Below are 19,771 nucleotides of genomic sequence, written 5' to 3'. Positions count from 1 at the left end.
CATACACCATATGAGAAGTTAAATGCATTTCCAGCATTCATTTCTGAAATACAGGGTCAATTGATGACCAATAAATCATTGTACACTAATTCCTTTTGGGAAAGGAAATCTGCCATCCTTATCTTGTCTGATACACATGTGACATCAGACCCACAGCAATGTGGTTGACTCTTAACTTAGGGCAGTTTAAGTGGTCAAGAAATGCTGGTCTAGCCAGCAATGTCCACATCCTGTGAATGAATGTAAAAAAAGAAATAGCTCCCTTAATTGAATTATGCCTTTTTAACTATAGATGCCTGAAATATTTGGCGCAAATATAGAATCATAAAATGGTTACAGATAAGACAGAAGGAGCTCATTTGGCCTATCATATCCACATCAGCTCCCTGCAAATGCAGCCCTGCTGGTCCTATTCTTCTGCACTTCCCTGTAGTCCTACATTCATTTTTATCTAATTCCCTTTTGAAAGCCACAATTGAATTTACCTTCCCACATACTGAGGCAATGCATTCCAGTCCTAGCAATTCAGTAAATCGATCGACTAACCAAAGCTCTTTACCACTGAAACTATTCTCTAAAATCATTTCTCCACATTGTCTAATTCTTAGGCCCTTCCTAAAGTGTAGCTCCCGGAGATACAATACTCCAGCTGCAACCTAACCATATATTTTATAATGGTTCACTCTAACCTCCTTGCTTTTGTACTCTATGCTTCTATTTAAAAAGTCTAGAATCGTCTATGATTTAAATATGTGGATTTACCTACTAGAGAAGGTGCAAAACTTGACCTACTCTTGGGAAATAAGGCAGGGCAGGTGACTGAGGTGTCAGTGGGGGAGTACTTTGGGGCCAGCGACCATAATTCTATTCGTTTTAAAATAGTGATGGAAAAGGATAGACCAGATCTAAAAGTTGAAGTCCTAAATTGGAGAAAGAGCTGAAAATGTGTTGCTGGAAAAGCGCAGCAGGTCAGGCAGCATCCAAGGAACAGGAGAATCAACGTTTCGGGCATAAGCCCTTCTTCAGGAATGAGGAAAGTGTGTTCAGCAGGCTAAGATTAAAAGGTAGGGAGGAGGGACGTGGGGGAGGGGCGTTGGAAATGCGATAGGTGGAAGGAGGTCAAGGTGAGGGTGATAGGCCAGAGTGGAATGGGGGCGGAGAGGTCAGGAAGAAGATTGCAGGTTAGGAAGGCGGTGCTGAGTTTGAGGGATTTGACTGAGACAAGGTGGGGGGAAGGGAAATGAGGAAACTGGAGAAATCTGAGTTCATCCCTTGTGGTTGGAGGGTTCCTAGGCGGAAGATGAGGCACTCTTCCTCCAGCCGTTGTGTTGCTATGGTCTGGCGATGGAGGAGTCCAAGGACCTGCATGTCCTTGGTGGAGTGGGAGGGGGAGTTGAAGTGTTGAGCCACGGGGTGGTTGGGTTGGTTGGTCCGGGTGTCCCAGAGGTGTTCTCTGAAACGTTCCGCAAGTAGGCGGCCTGTCTCCCCAATATAAAGGAGGCCACATCGGGTGCAGCGGATGCAATAAATGATGTGTGTGGAGGTGTAGGTGGATATGGAAGTATCCCTTGGGGCCTTGGAGGGAAGTAAGGGGGGAGGTGGAGATTGGGTTGGTGGGGGGTGTGGACCTGACGAGGGAGTCACGGTGGGTGTGTTTTTTTCGGAACGCTGATAGGGGAGGGGAGGGAAATATATCCCTGGTGGTGGGTCCGTTTGGAGGTGGCGGAAATGACGACGGATGATATGATGTATCTGGAGGTTGGTGGGATGGTAGGTGTGGACCAGTGGAGTTCTGTCCTGGTAGCGATTGGAGGGGCGGGGCTAAAGGGCGGAGGAGCGGGAAGTGGAGGAGATGTGGTGGAGGGCATCGTCGACCACATCTGGGGGAAATTGCGGTCTTTGAAGAAGGAGGCCATCTGGGTTGTACGGTATTGGAACTGGTCCTCCTGGGAGCAAATGCGGTGGAGACGAAGGAATTGGGAATATGGGCTGGCGTTTTTACAGGCAGCAGGGTGGGAAGAGGTGTAGTCTAGGTAGCTGTGGGAGTCGGTCGGTTTATAGTAAATGTCCGTGTTGATTCAGTCGCCCAAGATAGATATGGAAAGGTCCAGGAAGGGGAGGAAGGAGTCTGAGACGGTCCAGGTGAATTTGAGGTCGGGGTGGAAGGTGTTGGTAAAGTGGATGAACTGTTCAACCTCCTCGTGGGAGCACGAGGCAGCGCCGATACAGTCATCGATGTAGCGGAGGAAAAGGTGGGGGGGTGATGCCAAGTGTAGCTGCGGAAGATGGACTATTCCACATATCCTACGAAGAGGCAGGCATAACTGGGGCCCATGCGGGTGCCCATGGCTACTTCTTTGGTTTGGAGGAAGTGGGAGAATTGGAAAGAGAAGTTGTTCAGGGTGAGGACCAGTTCAGTCAGTCGAAGGAGGGTGTCAGTGGAAGGGTACTGGTTGGTACGGCGGGAAAGGAAGAGGCGGAGGGGCCAATTTTGACGGTATTAGGCAATAACTTTCAAAAGCTGATTGGAGGCAGATGTTCGCAGGTAAAGGGTCAGCTGGAAAATGGGAAGCCTTCAGAAATGAGATAACAAGAATCCAGAGAAATTATATTTCTGTCAGGGTGAAAGGGAAGGCTGGTAGGTATAGGGAATGCTGGATGACTAAAGAAATTGAGGGTTTGGTTAAGAAAAAGAAGGAAGCATGTGTCAGGTATAGACAGGATAGATCGAGTGAAACCTTAGAAGAGTATAAAGAAAGTAGGAGTATACTTAAGAGGGAAATCAGGAGGGCAAAACGGGTATTTGTAAAACCCCTTTCGATTCTCCTTAATTCTATTTGCCAAAGCTATCTCAAGGACAAAGGGGTAACTAGGGAGAGAATAGGGCCCCTCAAAGATCAGCAAGGCGGCCTTTGTGTGGAGCCACAGAAAATGGGGGAGATACTAAATGAGTATTTTGCATCAGTATTTACTGTGGAAAAGAATATGGAAGATATAGACTGTAGGGAAATAGATGGTAACATCTTCCAAAATGTCCAGATTACAGAGGAGGAAGTGCTGGATGTCTTGAAATGGTTAAAAGTGGATAAATCCCCAGGACCTGATCAGGTATACCCGAGAACTCTGTTGGAAGCTAGAGAAGTGATTGCTGGGCCTCTTGCTGAGATATTTGTATCATTGATAGTCACAGGTAAGGTGCCGAAAGACTGGAGGTTGGCAAACGTGGTGCCACTGTTGAAGAAGGGCGGTAAAGACAAGCCAGGGAACTATAGACCGGTGAGCCTGACTCAGTGGTGGGCAAGTTGTTGGAGGGAATCCTGAGGGACAGGATGTACATGTATTTGGAAAGGCAAAGACTGATTTGGGATAGTCAGCATGGCTTTGTGTGTGGGAAATCATGTCTCACAAACTTGATTAAGTTTTTTGAAGAAGTAAGAAAGAAGATTGATGAGGGCAGTGCAGTAGATGTGATCTATATGGACTTCAGTAAGGCGCTCGACAAGGTCTCCCATGGGAGACTGATTAGCAAGCTTAGATCTCATGGAATACAGGGAGAACTAGCCATTTGGATACAGAACTGGCTCAAAGGTAGAAGACAGAGGGTGGTGGTGGAGGGTTGTTTTTCAAACTGGAAGCCTGTGACCAGTGGAGCGCCACAAGGATCGGTGCTGGGCCCTTTACTTTTTGTCATTTACATAAATGATTTGGATGCGAGCATAAGAGGTGCTATTAGTAAGTTTGCAGATGACACCAAAATTGGAGGTGTGGTGGACAGCGAAGAGGGTTACCTCAGATTACAACAGGATCTGGACCATATGGGCCAATGGGCTGAGAAGTGGCAGATGGAGTTTAATTCCGATAAATGCGAGGTGCTGCATTTTGGGAAAGCAAATCTTAGCAGGACTTATACACTTAATGGTAAGGTCCTAGGGAGTGTTGCTGAACAAAGAGACCTTGGAGTGCAGGTTCATAGCTCCTTGAAAGTGGAAACGCAGGTAGATAGGATAGTGAAGAAGGCGTTTGGTATGCTTTCTTTTATTGATCAGAGTATTGAGTACAGGAGTTGGGAGGTCATGTTACGGCTGTACAGAATATTGGTTAGGCCACTGTTGGAATATTGTGTGCAGTTCTGGTCTCCTTCCTATCGGAAAGATGTTGTGAAACTTGAGAGGGTTCAGAAAAGTTTTACAAGGATGTTGCCTGGGTTGGAGGATCTGAGTTACAGGGAGAGGCTGAACAGGCTGGGGCTGTTTTCCCTGGAGCGTCGGAGGCTGAGGGGTGACCTTATAGAAGTTTACAAAATTATGAGGGGCATGGATAGGATAAATAGACATAGTCTTTTCCCTGGGATGGGGGAGTCCATAACTAGAGGGCATTGGTTTAGAGTGAGAGGGGAAAGATATAAAAGAGACCTAAGGGGCAACTTTTTCACACAGTGGGTGGTATGTGTATGGAATGAACTGCCAGAGGAAGTGGTGGAGGCTGGTACAATTGCAACATTTAAGAGGCATTTGGATAGGTATATGAATAGGAAGGGTTTGGAGGGATATGGGCTGGGTGCTGGCAGGTGGGACTAGATTGGGTTGGGATATCTGGTTGGCATGGACGGGTTGGACCGAAGGGTCTGTTTCCATGCTGTACATCTCTATGACTCTATATGCCCTCATTATCTTCAAAAGCATTTAATCTGGACCTTGATTTACCAACTTTAAGTACAGTCAGCCTTACTAATGCTTCACTATTATTTTTAGTCCATCTAGTTTGTCACTTACCTCCTCTTTCACTACACCTCAGGCAGCAGCTTCTTCCTTGATAAAGGTAGATAAAGTAGTTATTTAATACCTCAGTCAAGCCCTCTGCCATAATGTGAAATTCCCTTTTTGATCTCAAATTAGTCTCACTTATTTTTGTGACACTTTTACAAATCATATATGCATTGAAGATTTTGATGTCCTTTTATGTTAGCTGCAAATCTTGGCTTAGGTTTTCTCTTTGTTTCTCAATTCTTTTTTCACTTTTATATTCAGTTTCTCTCTTATGTTATAAAATTAACATCTTCATCGGCTTGATCTTAGTCTCTATCTCTTTCATCACTAAGGGAATTCCAGATTACTTTGTCCTGGCTTTCCTGCTTATGAAAATATACCTCAATCATACCTAAACCTCTTGAACGACAGCCCGCAGTTTTACTCTGATTTTGCTTGTCAATTATTATTTTTAGTTTGTCTTTCCATATTCATTTTCACATCACTTCCCTAATTTTCATTCTAGATTGATTTTTGTCCTTTCCATGGCTAACTTAAATGTTATGATATTATAATATCTGTCCCTAAATGTTCCCTTAATGATTCTTCATCAACTTGACCACATTCAAATCCTGAGAACCAGATTTTGCAATACCTCCTTCCTCACTGGATCAAAACATTTTGATCCATAAAATTCTTCTGGAGACATTTCAGTAAGCCTTGTCCTTTCAAAGTTAAAAATCACACAACACCAGGTTATAGTCCAACAGGTTTAATTGGAAACACTAGCTTTCGGAGCATCGCTCCTTCATCAGGTGGTTGTGGAGTACACACTTGTAAGACACAGAATTTATAGCAGAAGTTTACAGTGTGATGTAACTGAAATTATACTTTGAAAAATATCTTGATTAGGTTAGATTACTTACAGTGTGGAAACAGGCCCTTCGGCCCAACAAGTCCACACCGACCCTCCAAAGAGCAACCCACCCAGACCCATTCCCCCACATTTACCCCTTCACCTAACACTACAGGCAATTTAGTATGGCTAATTCACCTAACCTGCACATTTTTGGACTGTGGGAGGAAAACCATGCAGACACGGGGAGAATGTGCAAACTCCACACAGACAGTTGCCTGAGGCGGGAATTAAACCTAGGTCTCTGGCACTATGAGGCAGCAGTGCTAACCACTGTGCCGCCCATTATTTGTTTAGTCTTTCATCTGTTCGATGATAGTTTCACTTCTTTCATGTGTAAATCACAAAACATTTTTTTTAAAAAGTTACATTCTCAGGTTAACTGTAACAATTGGTGTTAGCCAGAAAATATGTTGAAGGTGTTAGCCCCCTGTGTTCTCTGTCTGTGCCATAATGTTTAGACTGATTCTAATCTAAAAAGTGAGATAACAGAGTCTTACATGAATTCATGCATTTTTTTGAGCAAAGCATAATGTAACTCTGCAAGTACAAATTCACCCCACAAACGTATATGTATGTGTGTGTGTGTGTCTGTCTGGGGTGGGGGTTGTGAGTATGAGAGAGAGTGTATATTTGTGTGTATGTGAGTGTAGAGTGTCTTTAAGTCTGTGAGCGTGTGTGTGTATAGGAGTGCCTGTGTTTGTGTATGTATAGTGCAATGGTGGTCACCTGTAGTGTGACATGAACCCAAGGTCCCGGTTGAGGCATCTCTATGGGTATGGAAATCATTCTCCTTTCAATATGTTTTTGGTATCCCCACATCCATTTTAAATTGCTCCGTTAGAGCTATTATTATGTTCCTATTGCTTATTTCCCTTCTTTAAGCTTATTACTTTTCATTTGTCCATATTAAATCTCATTTTCCATTCATCAGATTGGTTGACAAAACTATACAGATCCCTAGGCACAATGTTTGTTACTTCCTATTCTGTACTTCCTTTCTGTTCCAGCTTCTTTGTTTTTTCAGCTGCGCAAAAATTAAACTTTAAATAATTGTTTTTAAAATAGGTTGTGTTCTGGGCAGTTCACTCCAAAAATGACCTGTCCAGCTCCAAATAGCAGTCCTAATGTAAAAGCAACTTACAGAAGGGATTTCCCAAAAGTTTTAAATTTTGAACATAAATTTGAGGGGGACTTTTTGTACTTCATTTTTGTTAACAATTGAAAACAACTGACTGAAGTGTTTTGACAAACAGTCAACATGTGGCAGTGGAAGTTTGGTGAACAGCTTTTGTGCATTCTCTATCATTCCCAATTTTGTATCTTTAGAAGAAGAATGTCAGAACTTGCCTGTATTTGCAATTTGTTAGAAACAGAAGAGTATGAAAATTACATTAATATGTTCTCATTTTCCTCATCTCTTTAACTTCATTTAGTTCTCTTTTCAGATTTCTTATTTTTCCATGCTTGGAACGACAAACAAAAACGTATCTGGGAAAATAAATACTGTCGATAATGTATATTGTTTAATTTTAAAAGTCAGAATATATGTTACAACCATGACAACCTGGTTTAAAGTATTGACATGGTGGATCAAATGGCTAGGCAGTTTTCCAGTATGTATTTTACACAGATAGTTAATGAATCTAAAGCTGTAGTGTAAAAGACCATGGGACACAATGCTGATTCATTAAATAATTTCACTGTCTCAAATGAGGACATCCCACACATGTGACACTTTCTCAAATAATTAAAAATCATTCAGTTATATAATTAGGAATTCACCACTGAATATGCTGAGGACTGCTCTCACATTTCCTTTCTCTAAAGACACCATTTCCTTAGTGGAGATGTTGCAGTATTGGTCCTTTTACACCTATAAGTACAGGATTAAAAATGGCACCTTTCTAATCTGTCCAGCCAAATGCTGAAACAGATAGTGTATTTACCGAAATGAGGAAATGAAGAACATCGATCTTCATTAGGAATGAAATAATTGCCTAATGAATGCTGCATCCATGACTACAAGTTTAAAGAAACCTGTTTTTAAAATGTTGGCTAACTAGAGTCATAAAGTTGTACAGCATAGAAACAGACCCTTCGGTCCAACTTATGCATGCCAACCAGATATCCTAAACTAATCTAGTCCCATTTGCCAGCATTTTGACCATACGGCTCTAAACCCTTCCTATTCATATACCCATTCAGATGCCTTTTAAATGTCATTATTGTACTAGCCTCCACCACTTCCTTTGGCAGCCTGTTCCATACATGCTCCACCCACTGCATGAAAAAGTTGCCCCTTAGGTTCCTTTTAAATCTTCCTCTTCTCACCTTAAACCTATGCCCTCTAGCTTTGGACTCACCAAACACAGGGAAAAGACCTTGTCTTTTCACCCTATCTATTACCCTTAAGACTTTATAAACCTGTATAAGATCACCCCTCAGACCCCTGACGCTCCAGGGAGACGAGCCGCAGCCTATTCCAATAGTACAAACCATCCAACCCTGGCAACATCCTTGTAAGTCTTTTCTGAACCCTTTCAGGTTTCACAACATTCTTCCTATAACAGGGAGACCAAAACTGTGAATTCCAACATCTGGTATATCTGCAACATGACCTCCCAACACCTATACTCAATGCACTGACCAATAAAGGCAAGCATACTAAACGGTGGCTTAGTGGTTAGCACAGCACCAGGATCCCAGGTTCAATTCCAGCCTTGGGCGACTGTCTGCATGGAGTTTGCATATTCTCCCCGTGTCTGCATGAGTTTGCTCTGGTCTCCCCCCACAGTCCAAAGATGTGCAGGTCAGGTGAATTGGCCATACTAAAAAATTGTCCATAGTTTTAGGTGCATTAGTCAGAGGGAAATAGGTTTGGGTGGATTACTCTTTGGAGGGTTAGTGTGGTCTTGTTGGGCTGAAGGGCCTGTTTCTACACTGTAGCGAATCTAATATCCTATCCACCTGTAACTCTACTTTCAGGGAACTATGAACTTTCACTCCAAGGTCTCTTTGTTCAGCAACACTCCCCAGGACCTTTTCATTATGTGTATAAGTCCTGCTGATTTTCCTTTCCAAATGCAGCATCTCACATTTATCTAAATTAAACTCTCATTTGCCACTCCTCGCCCCATTGGCCCATCTGATCAAGATATCAATGTACTCTGAGGTAACCTTCTTCGCTGTCTACTCCACCTCCAATTTAATTGTCATCTGCAAACTTTACTAAGCAGGCCTCCAGTCTGAAAAGCAACACTCCTCCATCACCTTCTGTCTTCTATCTTTGAGCCAGTTCTGTATCCAAATGGCTAATTCTCACCATATTCCATGTGATCTAATTTTGCTAGAGGAAAATTCTGTTTTGCAACTTGTTATAGAACAGACTAAACCCCTTCAAAATATATTAAAAAGCCAAGATCCCAACAACTTCTTATGTTTAAGGCAAGTGTAAGGCACTTTGTTCTGGAAGTAATTTGATTGATCAAACTATTAAGCTTGAAGCAAAACGCACTTTATTCTTACACTATAGTTATTCTTACACTATAGTTGTGGCTGTTAACATACCACCATAAGCAAAGGTTGAAGAAGCTCTGGGTGTGCTGTACTCCACTGCTAGTGTGGGCAGCATGGTGGCTCAGCGGTTAGCACTGCTGCCTCACAGCACTAGGGTCCCAGGTTCGATTCCAACCTGTCTATTTGGAGTTTGCACGTTCTCCCCGTGTCTGCGTGGGTTTCCACCAGGTGCTCCGGTTTCCTCCCACAGTCCAAAGACTGTGAATTGGCCATGCTAAAATTTCCCATAGTGTTAGGTGCATTGTTTAGAGTGAAATGGGTCTGGGTGGGTTACTCTTCGGAGGGTCGGTGTGGTCTAGTTGGGCTGAAGGGCCTGTTTCCACACTGTAGGGAATCTAATCTAAAAAAAACACCCTTGAGATGGAACACCTCGGGGCCCTGTTTATTGTAATTGGCAACTTCAATTAAGCCAACCTAAGGAAGGTGTTGCCTAAATACCACCAGAGCATTACCTGCCCAAACATTCTCGACCACTGCTACACCACTGTGAAAGTTGCCTACCACTCCAACACTCTTCCTCATTTCAGGAACTCCGACCACAATGCCGTGTTTCTTCTCCTGGCCTACAGGCAAAAGCTCAAACAGGAGACCCCCTCGAGGATACAGGTCCAGTGCTGGTCGGAGGAGGCAGAGGATCAACTCCGGTTCTGTCTGGAATTGGCTGATTGGGCCACTTTCAAACAGTCCACAGGTACCTTGGACGGGTACGCCACCACCATCACAGACTTTATCAGCAAGTGTGTGGAGGACTGCATACCGAGGAAGTCAATCCTGGTGTTCCCCAACAGGAAACCCGGGATGAATCACGATATACAGAACCTGCTAAAAACCAGGTGTGAGGCCTTCAGATCAGGAGACCCACTCAAATATAAGGAATCCAAGTATGACCTTTGCAGAGCCATTAAGACAGCCAAGGACCAATATCGATCCAAACTAGAGACCAAGACAGACACCCAGCGCCTATGGCAAGGACTGGATGACATCACAGGTTCTAAAAAGAGACAGTGCAAGATAGCAGATGATGACATATCCCTCCCAGATCATCTCAACGCCTTCTATGTTCACTTTGAGCAGAATTTCGGTGGAGAGGTAACACCTATTCTGACAAGTCCTGATGAACCTATCCTAACAGTCAGTGCATCAGAGGTCAGATCAATTTTCCCTCGTGTTGATCGAAGGAAAGCGATGGGACCAGACAGAGTACCAGGCTGTTCACTCAGAGCATAAGCAGATCAACTGGCAGAGATCTTCTTGGACATATTCAACCTCTCCCTGCAGCAGGCCACTGTCCCTGCCTGTTTCAAGAGGCCAATATCATCCCTGTGTCTAAGAAGGCTCATGTAACATGTCTCAATGACTACCACCTAGTGGCCCTAACCTCTGTGGTCATGAAATTCTTTGAAAGACTGGTCATGGCATTAATCAACTCTAGCCTCCCCACTACTCTTGACCCACTCCAATTTGCCTATCGGACTAACAGATCCACATCAGATGCCATATCACTTGCCTTCATTCCTCCCTCTAACATCTTGATGCCAAGAATAGCTACGTAAGAATCCTACTCATTGACTACAGTTCAGCATTCAACATTATTATCCCCATGAGACTGATTACTAAACTTAGGATCTCAGACTAAGCCCCACTGTCTGCAACTGGATCCTCAGTTTTCTGACCCACAGGTCACAATCAGTGAAGATTGGGGACAATATTTCATCCATCACTAACACTCAACACTGGAGCCCCCCAGAGGTGTGTACAGCCCTCTATTCTACTCACTGCATACCCGTGACTGTGTCGCCAAATACCAGACAAATGCCATTTACAAGTTCGCTGATGACACCGCCATAGTTGGTCAAGTCTCAGATGATGATGAAACAGACGACAGACGGGAGGTGGAAGACCTGGAAAAATGATGCACTGAGAACAACCTAGCTCTCAATGCCAGCAAAACCAAGGAACTCATTATTGACTTTCAGCAGGATGTTACTCAGCAGCCCCCCCCCCCCCCCCCCCCCCCCAAACACACACACACATTAACAACACAGAGGTGGAATGCATGGAGAGTGTCAAGCCCCTGGAAGTGGTCATCAACAACAAGTTTTCTTGGACTCTTCATGTGGTTGCACTGGTTACAAAGGCCCAACAACGTCTCTTCTTCCTCAGACAGCTGAGAAAATTTGGCATGACAGTGAATACCCTTGCCAATTTTTATAGGTGCTCCATCAAGAGCATTCTGTCTGGGTGTATCACTACCCGGTATGGCAACTGTCCCATTCAAGATCGGCGACAATTACAGAGAGTGGTGAACTTGGCCCGGAAAATCACAAAGACCAACCTACCATCCATCGAATCCATCTACCAGCCCGCTTTCAAGGAAAAGCCGTCAGCATTCTCAAAGATCCATCCCATCCTGGCAATGCTTTTCTACAACGTCCACCATTGGGGAGAAAGTACAGAAACCTGAACACATGCACCAGCTGATTTTGAAACAGTTTCTACCCGACTGTTATTAGAATATTGAATGGACTCACAAACTCTTAGCATTTGCCTGTACCTGTGTTTTTGTTTTTGCCACTGTTTACTTATTGTTTAATTATCTATGCAGGGCAGCAAGTTGGCACAGTAGTTAACACTGCTGCCTCACAGCACCAGAGTCCCAGGTTTGATTCCAGCCTCAGGTGTCTGCCTCTGTGGAGTTTGCACATTCTCCCTGTGTCTACATGGGTTTTCTCTGGGTTCTGCAGTTCCCTCCCACACTCCAAAGATGTGCAGGTTAGGTGAATTGGCCGTGCTAAATTGCCCATAGTGTTAGGTGCATTAGTCAAATTGGGTCTGGGTGGGTTAATCTTCGGAGGGTCGGTGTGGACTGGTTGGGCCAAAGGGCCTGTTGCCACACTGTAGGGAATCTATTCTAATCTGCTTGTATTGCTCACAAGACAAAACTTTTCACTGTGTCTCGGTATACATGACAATAAATTCAATTCAATTCAATTCAAATACAAACAAAAGAAAGAAGAATTGGAATAACAACTCTATTGGAAAACCTGACAGAATAATAGATTATTTAACTTCTAACCAGCAACTGTTCTAATATAGTAACATTTATAAACACACCCTTGACAAAGGCAAATTCAGTAAAATAGATTGTTTCACAATCAATTCCCCAGTCCAAGAGGAAAGAATATCAAGAGAAAACTTCAAGAGAGAATGAGAACTCAAGCATTTTGCTGTAGCAGGAAGACATGTTTAGCAGCTTCCAGGCCCCAACAGCTACTGAAAGTTAAACTAAACTCCTAGATCTGTGGGAGTGTGAGCTCACCCCTTTAAGCTGCTCCTATTGTTCCACTTTAAAAAAAAACAAAGCCTCATAAGCTTTTTACTTTATTGGCTTGGAACACACTACTCACCACATTTTCCTCAACCTCTCTTCATTAAAAATCAGGACAAAATAAACCTCTTAAAGCTGTAGCATTGTCACAGACTAAAGCCTGTCATTAATTTTGAAAATGACATTGTGTTCAGCTTGATGCCTCTGGTTTATCTATCCTTTTCTTCAAGTTAAGATGGTTCAATGTGCAATGTATATCATTTTGTATGCAAAGTCCTTTCTGCTATTCTGAATCTGTATATGATAAAAGGATTCCCATTATGTGAAAAAACATATCCTCACCTTTGATTTGCACCACGCCATATCGCCACCATAATATGACAATTCTTTCTTTTTTGGCAATCCCTCAGAGTTGAGGATGACTTGTTTCCACTCTGGGAAAGGGGTGGGGTTATGCGTTGGCTGAACCATTCAATCCTGGAGCCACAGTCTCTGTCACAGGTTTGATGAGGTGGGTGGTAGGTTGCTCTGGATTCTGGTGCTTGATACAGGACATTGGTTAGGCCACTTTTAGAATATTGTGTGCAATTCTGGTCTCCCTCTTATTGGAAGGAAAGTTGAAAGGGTTCGGAAAAGATTTACAAAGATGTTGCCAGTGTTGGAGGATTTGAGCTGTAGGGAGAGGCTGAATAGGCTGGGGCTATTTTCCCTGGAGCATTGGAGGCTGAGAGGTGACCTTATAGAGATTTATAAAATCTTGAAGGGCATGGAGAGGATAAATAGACAAGGTCTTTTCCATGGAGTGGGGGAGTCCAGAACTAGAGGGCATAGGGTTTAGGATGAGAGGGGAAAGACATAAAAGGGACCTAAGGGGCAGTTTTTTCACACAGAGGGTGGTGCGTGTGTGGAATGAGCTGCCAGAGGAGGTGGTGGAGGCTGGTACAATTACAGCATTTAAAAGGCATCTGGGTGTGTAAATGAATGGGAAGGGTTTAGAGGGATATGGGCCAAGTGCTGGCAAATGGGACTAGATTGGGTTGGGATATCTGGTTGGCATGGTCAAGTTGGACTGAAGGATGTTTCTGTGCTGTACACCTCTATGACTGTAAATTGGTTTCCATGTGTTCCACTTGGTGATGATTGAAAATGTTGGTAATGTAAAAATAGAGCAGAGGGAAATATCAGGTAGAGCATAATAGTCAAATTATTAGAGAACCCAATAAAAAAAACTTAAAATGTTTTTTGTTATCTTTTCCTTAAATCTGCTGAGTTTAGCAGAACCTAAAACACTACCCCCATACCACCCCCAAAATGAAATATTTTTGCCCTTGGCCTCTGTCATCCCTAGAAATTACTGACATTTCAAGACATGTGTCACTGAGAGTTTAGAGTAAAGCACAGGGGTTACATGTTAGAGTTTTCACAGGCCAGCTCATTTGGGCAATGGAGTATCTCCAGACAATTTATACTATGACAGGATGAGTTGAACTATACTAAGCTATAAAGGTATATTTCTTTTTAAAAAAATAAGAACTACAGATGCTGTAAATGAGAAACAAAAACTAAATTGCTGGTAAAGCTCAGCAGGTTTGGCAGCATCTTTGGAAAGAAATCAGAGTTAACATTCCAGGTTGACTGATCCTTTCTCAGTACTGAGTTAATGTTTTTGGTTAACATTTCAGGTCGACTGACTCTTCCTCAGTCCTTTGACCCAAAACGTTAACCAAAAATATTAACTCTGATTTCTTTCCACAGATCCTGGCAAACCTGAGCCTTTCCAGCGATTTCTGTTTTTGAAGATGTATTAAAATCTTGGCACTTATCCATCCCTTTTGAAAATGTCACTGGATACCTTAGCTTCAGTGGCAAATTCTGAATCCCAGCACCGGAAGTCACAGAGTTCATACAGTCAAAGCCAGCTAATAGAATAAAATAATGCAACAACAAATACATCCTTCAGCATGGAAAATTATTCTTTATCGAAAAATGTATTGAGTACTTTGTTCAAAGTGAGGATTTAGTGACAAAGCAGAGAGCTTTAAGGAGATTGTTGGTAGTAAAGAAAATAAGATGGGAATTATTTTGCAGTTCAAGATAATGTTGGATTAATTGTCAGTTATTACAAGGCCCAATCATGCTTGATTTGGTCCAAAAAAAATCAATGAATGGCTACAAAAAAATTGGACACAAAGTTTGTGCCCTTTGGTTTCAAGGAAAAAAATCTCAAATTATGAAAGAGCTTTTGGAAGTTGTACATTAATATTTTGCAATCAGATTATGCAGAAACAACACAAATTTTAAAATAATAAAAATAGTGAATTACTCGTTGTAACAGTAAACAAACAGATGTCGTTAATGAGATCACAAATAGGAATATGATAGAATTACAATACGATTAAGAACTAAATCAAAGAACTGTAAATACTAATAAACAGAAATATCATGGTAAGAAATTCCTGAAAATAACAATGTTCCCGATTCATTGCCTTCCACCGAGAAACTAATTCAACAGTCTGATTACGTTTGGACCAGCTAAACATGCTGTCGGTGTGGTGCAGACATCGATGAAATCAGCTGACTGTTTTTCCAGACACAATGTAACAGGCAGCACAATGCACAGCACGGAAACAGATCACCGTGTTCAACATTCAAGCGGACTCCGGATGTAATCAAATCGCCACCTCAAATTGTACAGACACGCAATAGCATTTTTTTGTAAAATAGGACTTTACCTCTAATATATGTATCGAAGAAGAAAACTACCAATAATTTAATAAATAATGTTCAGCAACAGAGTGAGCATTATTAGCATTATATCAGCCAGTTTTCTTCACAAATTTGTCTATCCTTCAACAAAGACTTAAGAATTCTCTCCTCTGTTCCACTGTGATGCCAGCTGTTCCAAGCTCCGAGTGTTCCAAAATCAATTGCCCATCTGCCATCTAACTGGCATTGTCTAATCGGGACCCTTTCTATAGGCATAATAAGTGTGATACTCGATATGAAAGATACCAGATCTGTTTCCAGAAACTCCATTTCTCCCAGACCACCTATTTGTCATAGAGATGTTATTGTTCCCGATGGAAATCTTGAGAGAACTTGAAGGCTCCGTACCTCGATATTTTTATGCATAGTATTTCAGAGATGTTTCAGGTATTGAAAACATTTTACCTTCAACGGACACCGTCTGTAAACAGCAGTAGATTTGAAAATCAAATAGGTCTTTTTATTGGCCAAAGATGTGAGCCGCATTTGGATTTTATATATTCTAAATTGCGCAATCGTAACCCCTCAATATTTCAATTCTAGAAACTGAACAGATATATATCTTGTTATTTTTAGTAACTTTACATGGTTATTAAATACACGAATACGGAAAGTTGTGATTAGTTTTTTCTGTGTAAAGAATCGCTGACCTAGAACTAATTGTGCGGTAGCAGTTTTCAAAAATGAGCATACAATATGAAAATTAAAAAAAAAACACCTCTGCCACCAACGGTACAATACAGAGGACTATTGTGTCTCGTGGGTTTCTCCCGGCTCCCACGAAATTTATACGTCATCGAGATAAGGCATTCTGAAGTCCAGCTTTGAGGAATACAATACATCATAAAACAGAATTTCACCCAATATAAAGTATTGCGTATTGTCTGTTTGTTAGAATATAACCATTTCCATCTTATAAATAAGAAGGGGAGGTATGTCATGAAATTTGAAGGATATAATGAAAATTAACAAAATAATTTAATGGAGTAAATCTTAAATTCTTGTAACTGTAATTAAAATGAAATTACACAATTTAAGATATTATATACTTGATGAAATATTAATTGACCTTGTTCCTTTTCCCACAAATTTTCCTAATTTCTTCCTCCTGAAAATTATGATGTAGTTCAGCATAACTTCCACAGGTTGCAGCAGCAGCAGCCATCTTCTAACTTCGATTTATGTATGAGCCTAGGCATTTAACTGTGAGGAAAGAGGAGGGTCGTCCAGCTAACACCAATTTACATCCATCTCATGTCCATATACACACACATATCACGAGCAGGAGATGTGCAATTCACCGCTAATTTGGGGATTTTGAGTTACTTGTAGTATCTCGAGATCCAAGCCAGGCAATTCTGCATATATGTTTTACAGGCTGTCAGGAACCTAAGCATTGCTTCCTAATATAATATGAAAGAATAGCTACACTACACACCAAAATACATTGAAGTTGTAAGATTTACAATATGAAATCAGGACACAAATTTGACAATCTTTTGTTTTCACTGGATAATTTGAGGTTGTTCCTCTAGGAGGAAGGACAAAATAAACCATTCACCAACTTTTCTTACAAATAGTTGGGAACAGACTGCCTGACCTCAGCTTGTTGATTATGAGTGTCATAAGATTTTGGAGTAAACATTAAACTTTAACTAGAACAAAATATAGTATGTATTTTTTGCAATGTAATCTTTCCAGTTTACAAAATAGTTAATTGGAACAAAAATATGCAATTTTACAAGTATCAATTTTTAAATCCTGGTGTCGACTGGACAAATTAAAATTTAAAAGGTTCTTTATGATTTGGAACCAAAATTCACAAATCATTTAACCATTACACATTATGTTGTTACAATGATCTCTTGAAGTTTGTAGGCAGGCAGAGCTGATTAGAATAATTTAATGCTATCACATATGACAATTCTTATTGAAATCACAGCTTCAATAATGTTTTGTATTGCACAAAAAAAAAGACTTTCTAAAAAGACAGGTACACTTGAATTATGTTCATAGTGACTGTTTTAAGCAATGATAGGTTGTTAAGGAGCCTGAACAGAACTTCCTATACATTACAGTATTATTACTATGACAGAGGACTGCCAAAAACTATTTTTGTGATTGGTATATGTTAACATAAAAAATTGCAAATGCAATTAAACATTGCAAGATAACATTTGTCCCTAGACACTTAACTGTTGTCTCATTCCTTTGAAACAGATTATAGAAGTCTCATAGAAAGAAACACATCAAGCAACTACAACATTCATTTAATTAGTGTTTTAACGAGGAGCAAACATTTATTAGATGCAAGATTTAAGGAGAAACGCCATGGATTTTGCCAATTACCTGTAAAGATTTCTTTGGGGTGTGGAAGGACAAGAAAAAATCTAAACTGTTCCACACATTTGGTTATTTCATTGGTTTTTATTAGATTTGTAACATGTTAAGCATAGAAGTGTCCATGGAAAGATGGATTTTAAATACATAAATAAAATTAAACTGACTTCAAATATTTAGTGCGCAGATACATTGTTTCCTATCATTGTATGGTCCAAACACCATTATTTTGATAAGTTGGTCCCTTGGTGCACTACAGGGAGTAATCTCCATCTTGGGAGTGGACAGTATGCTACAACAGAGTCCCATCCGCGAGTCAGTTAGCAGTAAGGATTTTGAAACAAAAACCAGTCAACTTAAAAAAAAATAACAAATTGCATCGCCTCCATTTCACATTCATGAAGTTGATTCTTGTCTTTTTTCCTCTTCAATTGCTGCAACAAAAAGAAGCCAAACTTTTAGCAAAACCTATGCAATCTAATTTCAGCTGCCGAAGCCAGGTTTCTGTAACAATAACCTTCCGAGTAAACTACGATACTATATATCGATTTTAACATTGCTCATAATTTGCTACTACACCAGACATTAAAAGTATGCTGCGTTATCAAACAACTATTTCACTATTTCGTGCCAAATGTTGGTAATTTATAATTATCCTTCACAATGGTACCGTACAGGTGTGGTCAGTAGTCTGAAGGCTGCCTCCATCTTTGACATACTCACTCTCTTTTGTTGGCAGAGGATTTTTCTCTTTGGTTTCTGTCTTCTTCAGTTTTTTCTTATCAAATTGTATGATTTCGCAAAGACTTGGTTTGTCTGACATGGCGTCTGCTGCAAAATAAAGTCACTATCAAAGACTGTACAGTGCATTGCGGCATGTAAAGTCACTTATTGCTTCCTATTGTGAGTAGAACACGCACATTAGAAGAGTGATGCATTTACACATTTAAATTCATGAATAATATTTCAAATGTAGCCCTTTTGTGCAAAAATCAGCAAAATGACCGTCATATGAATGCTAAAACAAGCATAGAATAAAACTGCAACGAAAACTACAAGGTGTTAGCAGCCCTGCAAAAAAACATAAATTTCAAAATTATGTTTTGCTAACTGACCTTTCATTTGGCTTTTTTGGGATTGATGTCCTCCCTAAAATTGGATTAAGATCACGCTAATCCTACATTCCTCTGTTTAGCATTGTTGTCAATGGGAGCCGCCCTACATTAATTCAGGCTCAGACTTTTTACTGTTATTGTTTTAGAATATACAAATTACGGGGGTTAGATGATCGCGTTTCATATAACTGATCTGAAATGAAACAGGATAACAATGAGACCTCCCAAGACCCAGAATTTGAAATTAAATAGTATTATTCTAAGAAGCTAAATTGCCAATGCTTGTAATTTCATTTAATTTTCCACCCTTTAACAATTCGTCACGAAGATTTATCCAGCCTTGGTCTAAATAAACTAACACCTTTATCCGTTATTAATTTTAATAAAGGATGTGATTGCTCAGCAAACCTGCTAAAATTGCGAACATCAATAGAGCTTAAATTCAAATATATACAAAATGAGAAGAAATTTGAATGTTCTAGTCACCAAATGTGAGGGGATCAGATTTTTTTTCTGTTTTAAAAAGCGATCATAGAAGTATTACTTACCCTTATCTTTGTCCCGCTCTACGAAAGATTCAGATACAATTCTCTATCTGCACTGCTTGGGCGTGGATTAAAAAGCGCAGAGCTCCGCGTGATTAGCATAAATATCTGACAGAACAAGGACCGCCTTTCCGGAAATCAAGCGTGCAGCAAATAGCATTGCAGTGTTCCTGGAACAGGCGGTGAGCATCAGCAGAAAACTGATGCAAAGCTGAGGTCTGGAGAAGCCATTTCTCAGGATTCAGGGCGCGAGTGAAATGCACTATTGGAGATTTGTACTGTGATGGACAAGTGAATGGGGTATTGTCCTCTCCCAGAGATGGGAAGAAAGGTACCTTTGCACCAACACCCTCGCATTCACGGAACAACAAACAGGCGTGAACAACATACTCGAAAAAGCGAGGATACTCCAATAATGAGACTTTTTTTCATTCCGA

At 41.0% G+C, this 19,771-nt stretch overlaps 1 protein-coding gene across 1 annotated transcript; it reads right to left on the bottom strand.

Annotated features, from left to right (window-relative positions):
• Positions 1 to 17,741: 17,741 nt before the first annotated feature.
• Positions 17,742 to 19,451, bottom strand: LOC122556633 (thymosin beta-11-like). The gene is made up of 3 exons (XM_043703566.2): positions 19,338 to 19,451; positions 18,398 to 18,505; positions 17,742 to 18,108 (listed from the first exon to the last, which is right to left on the bottom strand). Exons 2-3 carry the CDS (start codon positions 18,495 to 18,497, stop codon positions 18,071 to 18,073), a joined length of 138 nt encoding a protein of 45 aa, XP_043559501.1. The 5' UTR covers positions 18,498 to 18,505; positions 19,338 to 19,451; the 3' UTR covers positions 17,742 to 18,070.
• Between the last annotated feature and the right edge of the window lie 320 nt (positions 19,452 to 19,771).

The sequence above is a fragment of the Chiloscyllium plagiosum genome, unplaced genomic scaffold (assembly GCF_037043375.1).
Source record: "Chiloscyllium plagiosum isolate Xiang-an unplaced genomic scaffold, Cpla_swu_hap1 HiC_scaffold_16, whole genome shotgun sequence".
In the NCBI taxonomy this organism is placed as follows: domain Eukaryota; kingdom Metazoa; phylum Chordata; class Chondrichthyes; order Orectolobiformes; family Hemiscylliidae; genus Chiloscyllium; species Chiloscyllium plagiosum.
Note: the sequence above shows the minus strand (reverse complement) of the source record. Positions and strands in the feature narration are given on the sequence as shown.

Coding starts and splice junctions, on each gene's coding strand:
- LOC122556633 (XM_043703566.2), bottom strand. CDS start 18,497: ATGTCAGACAAACCAAGTCTTTGCGAAATCATACAATTTGATAAGAAA. Junction 18,109..18,397: donor TCCTCTGCCAACAAAAGAGA/GTGAGTATGTCA, acceptor TTTTTGTTGCAG/CAATTGAAGAGGAAAAAAGA.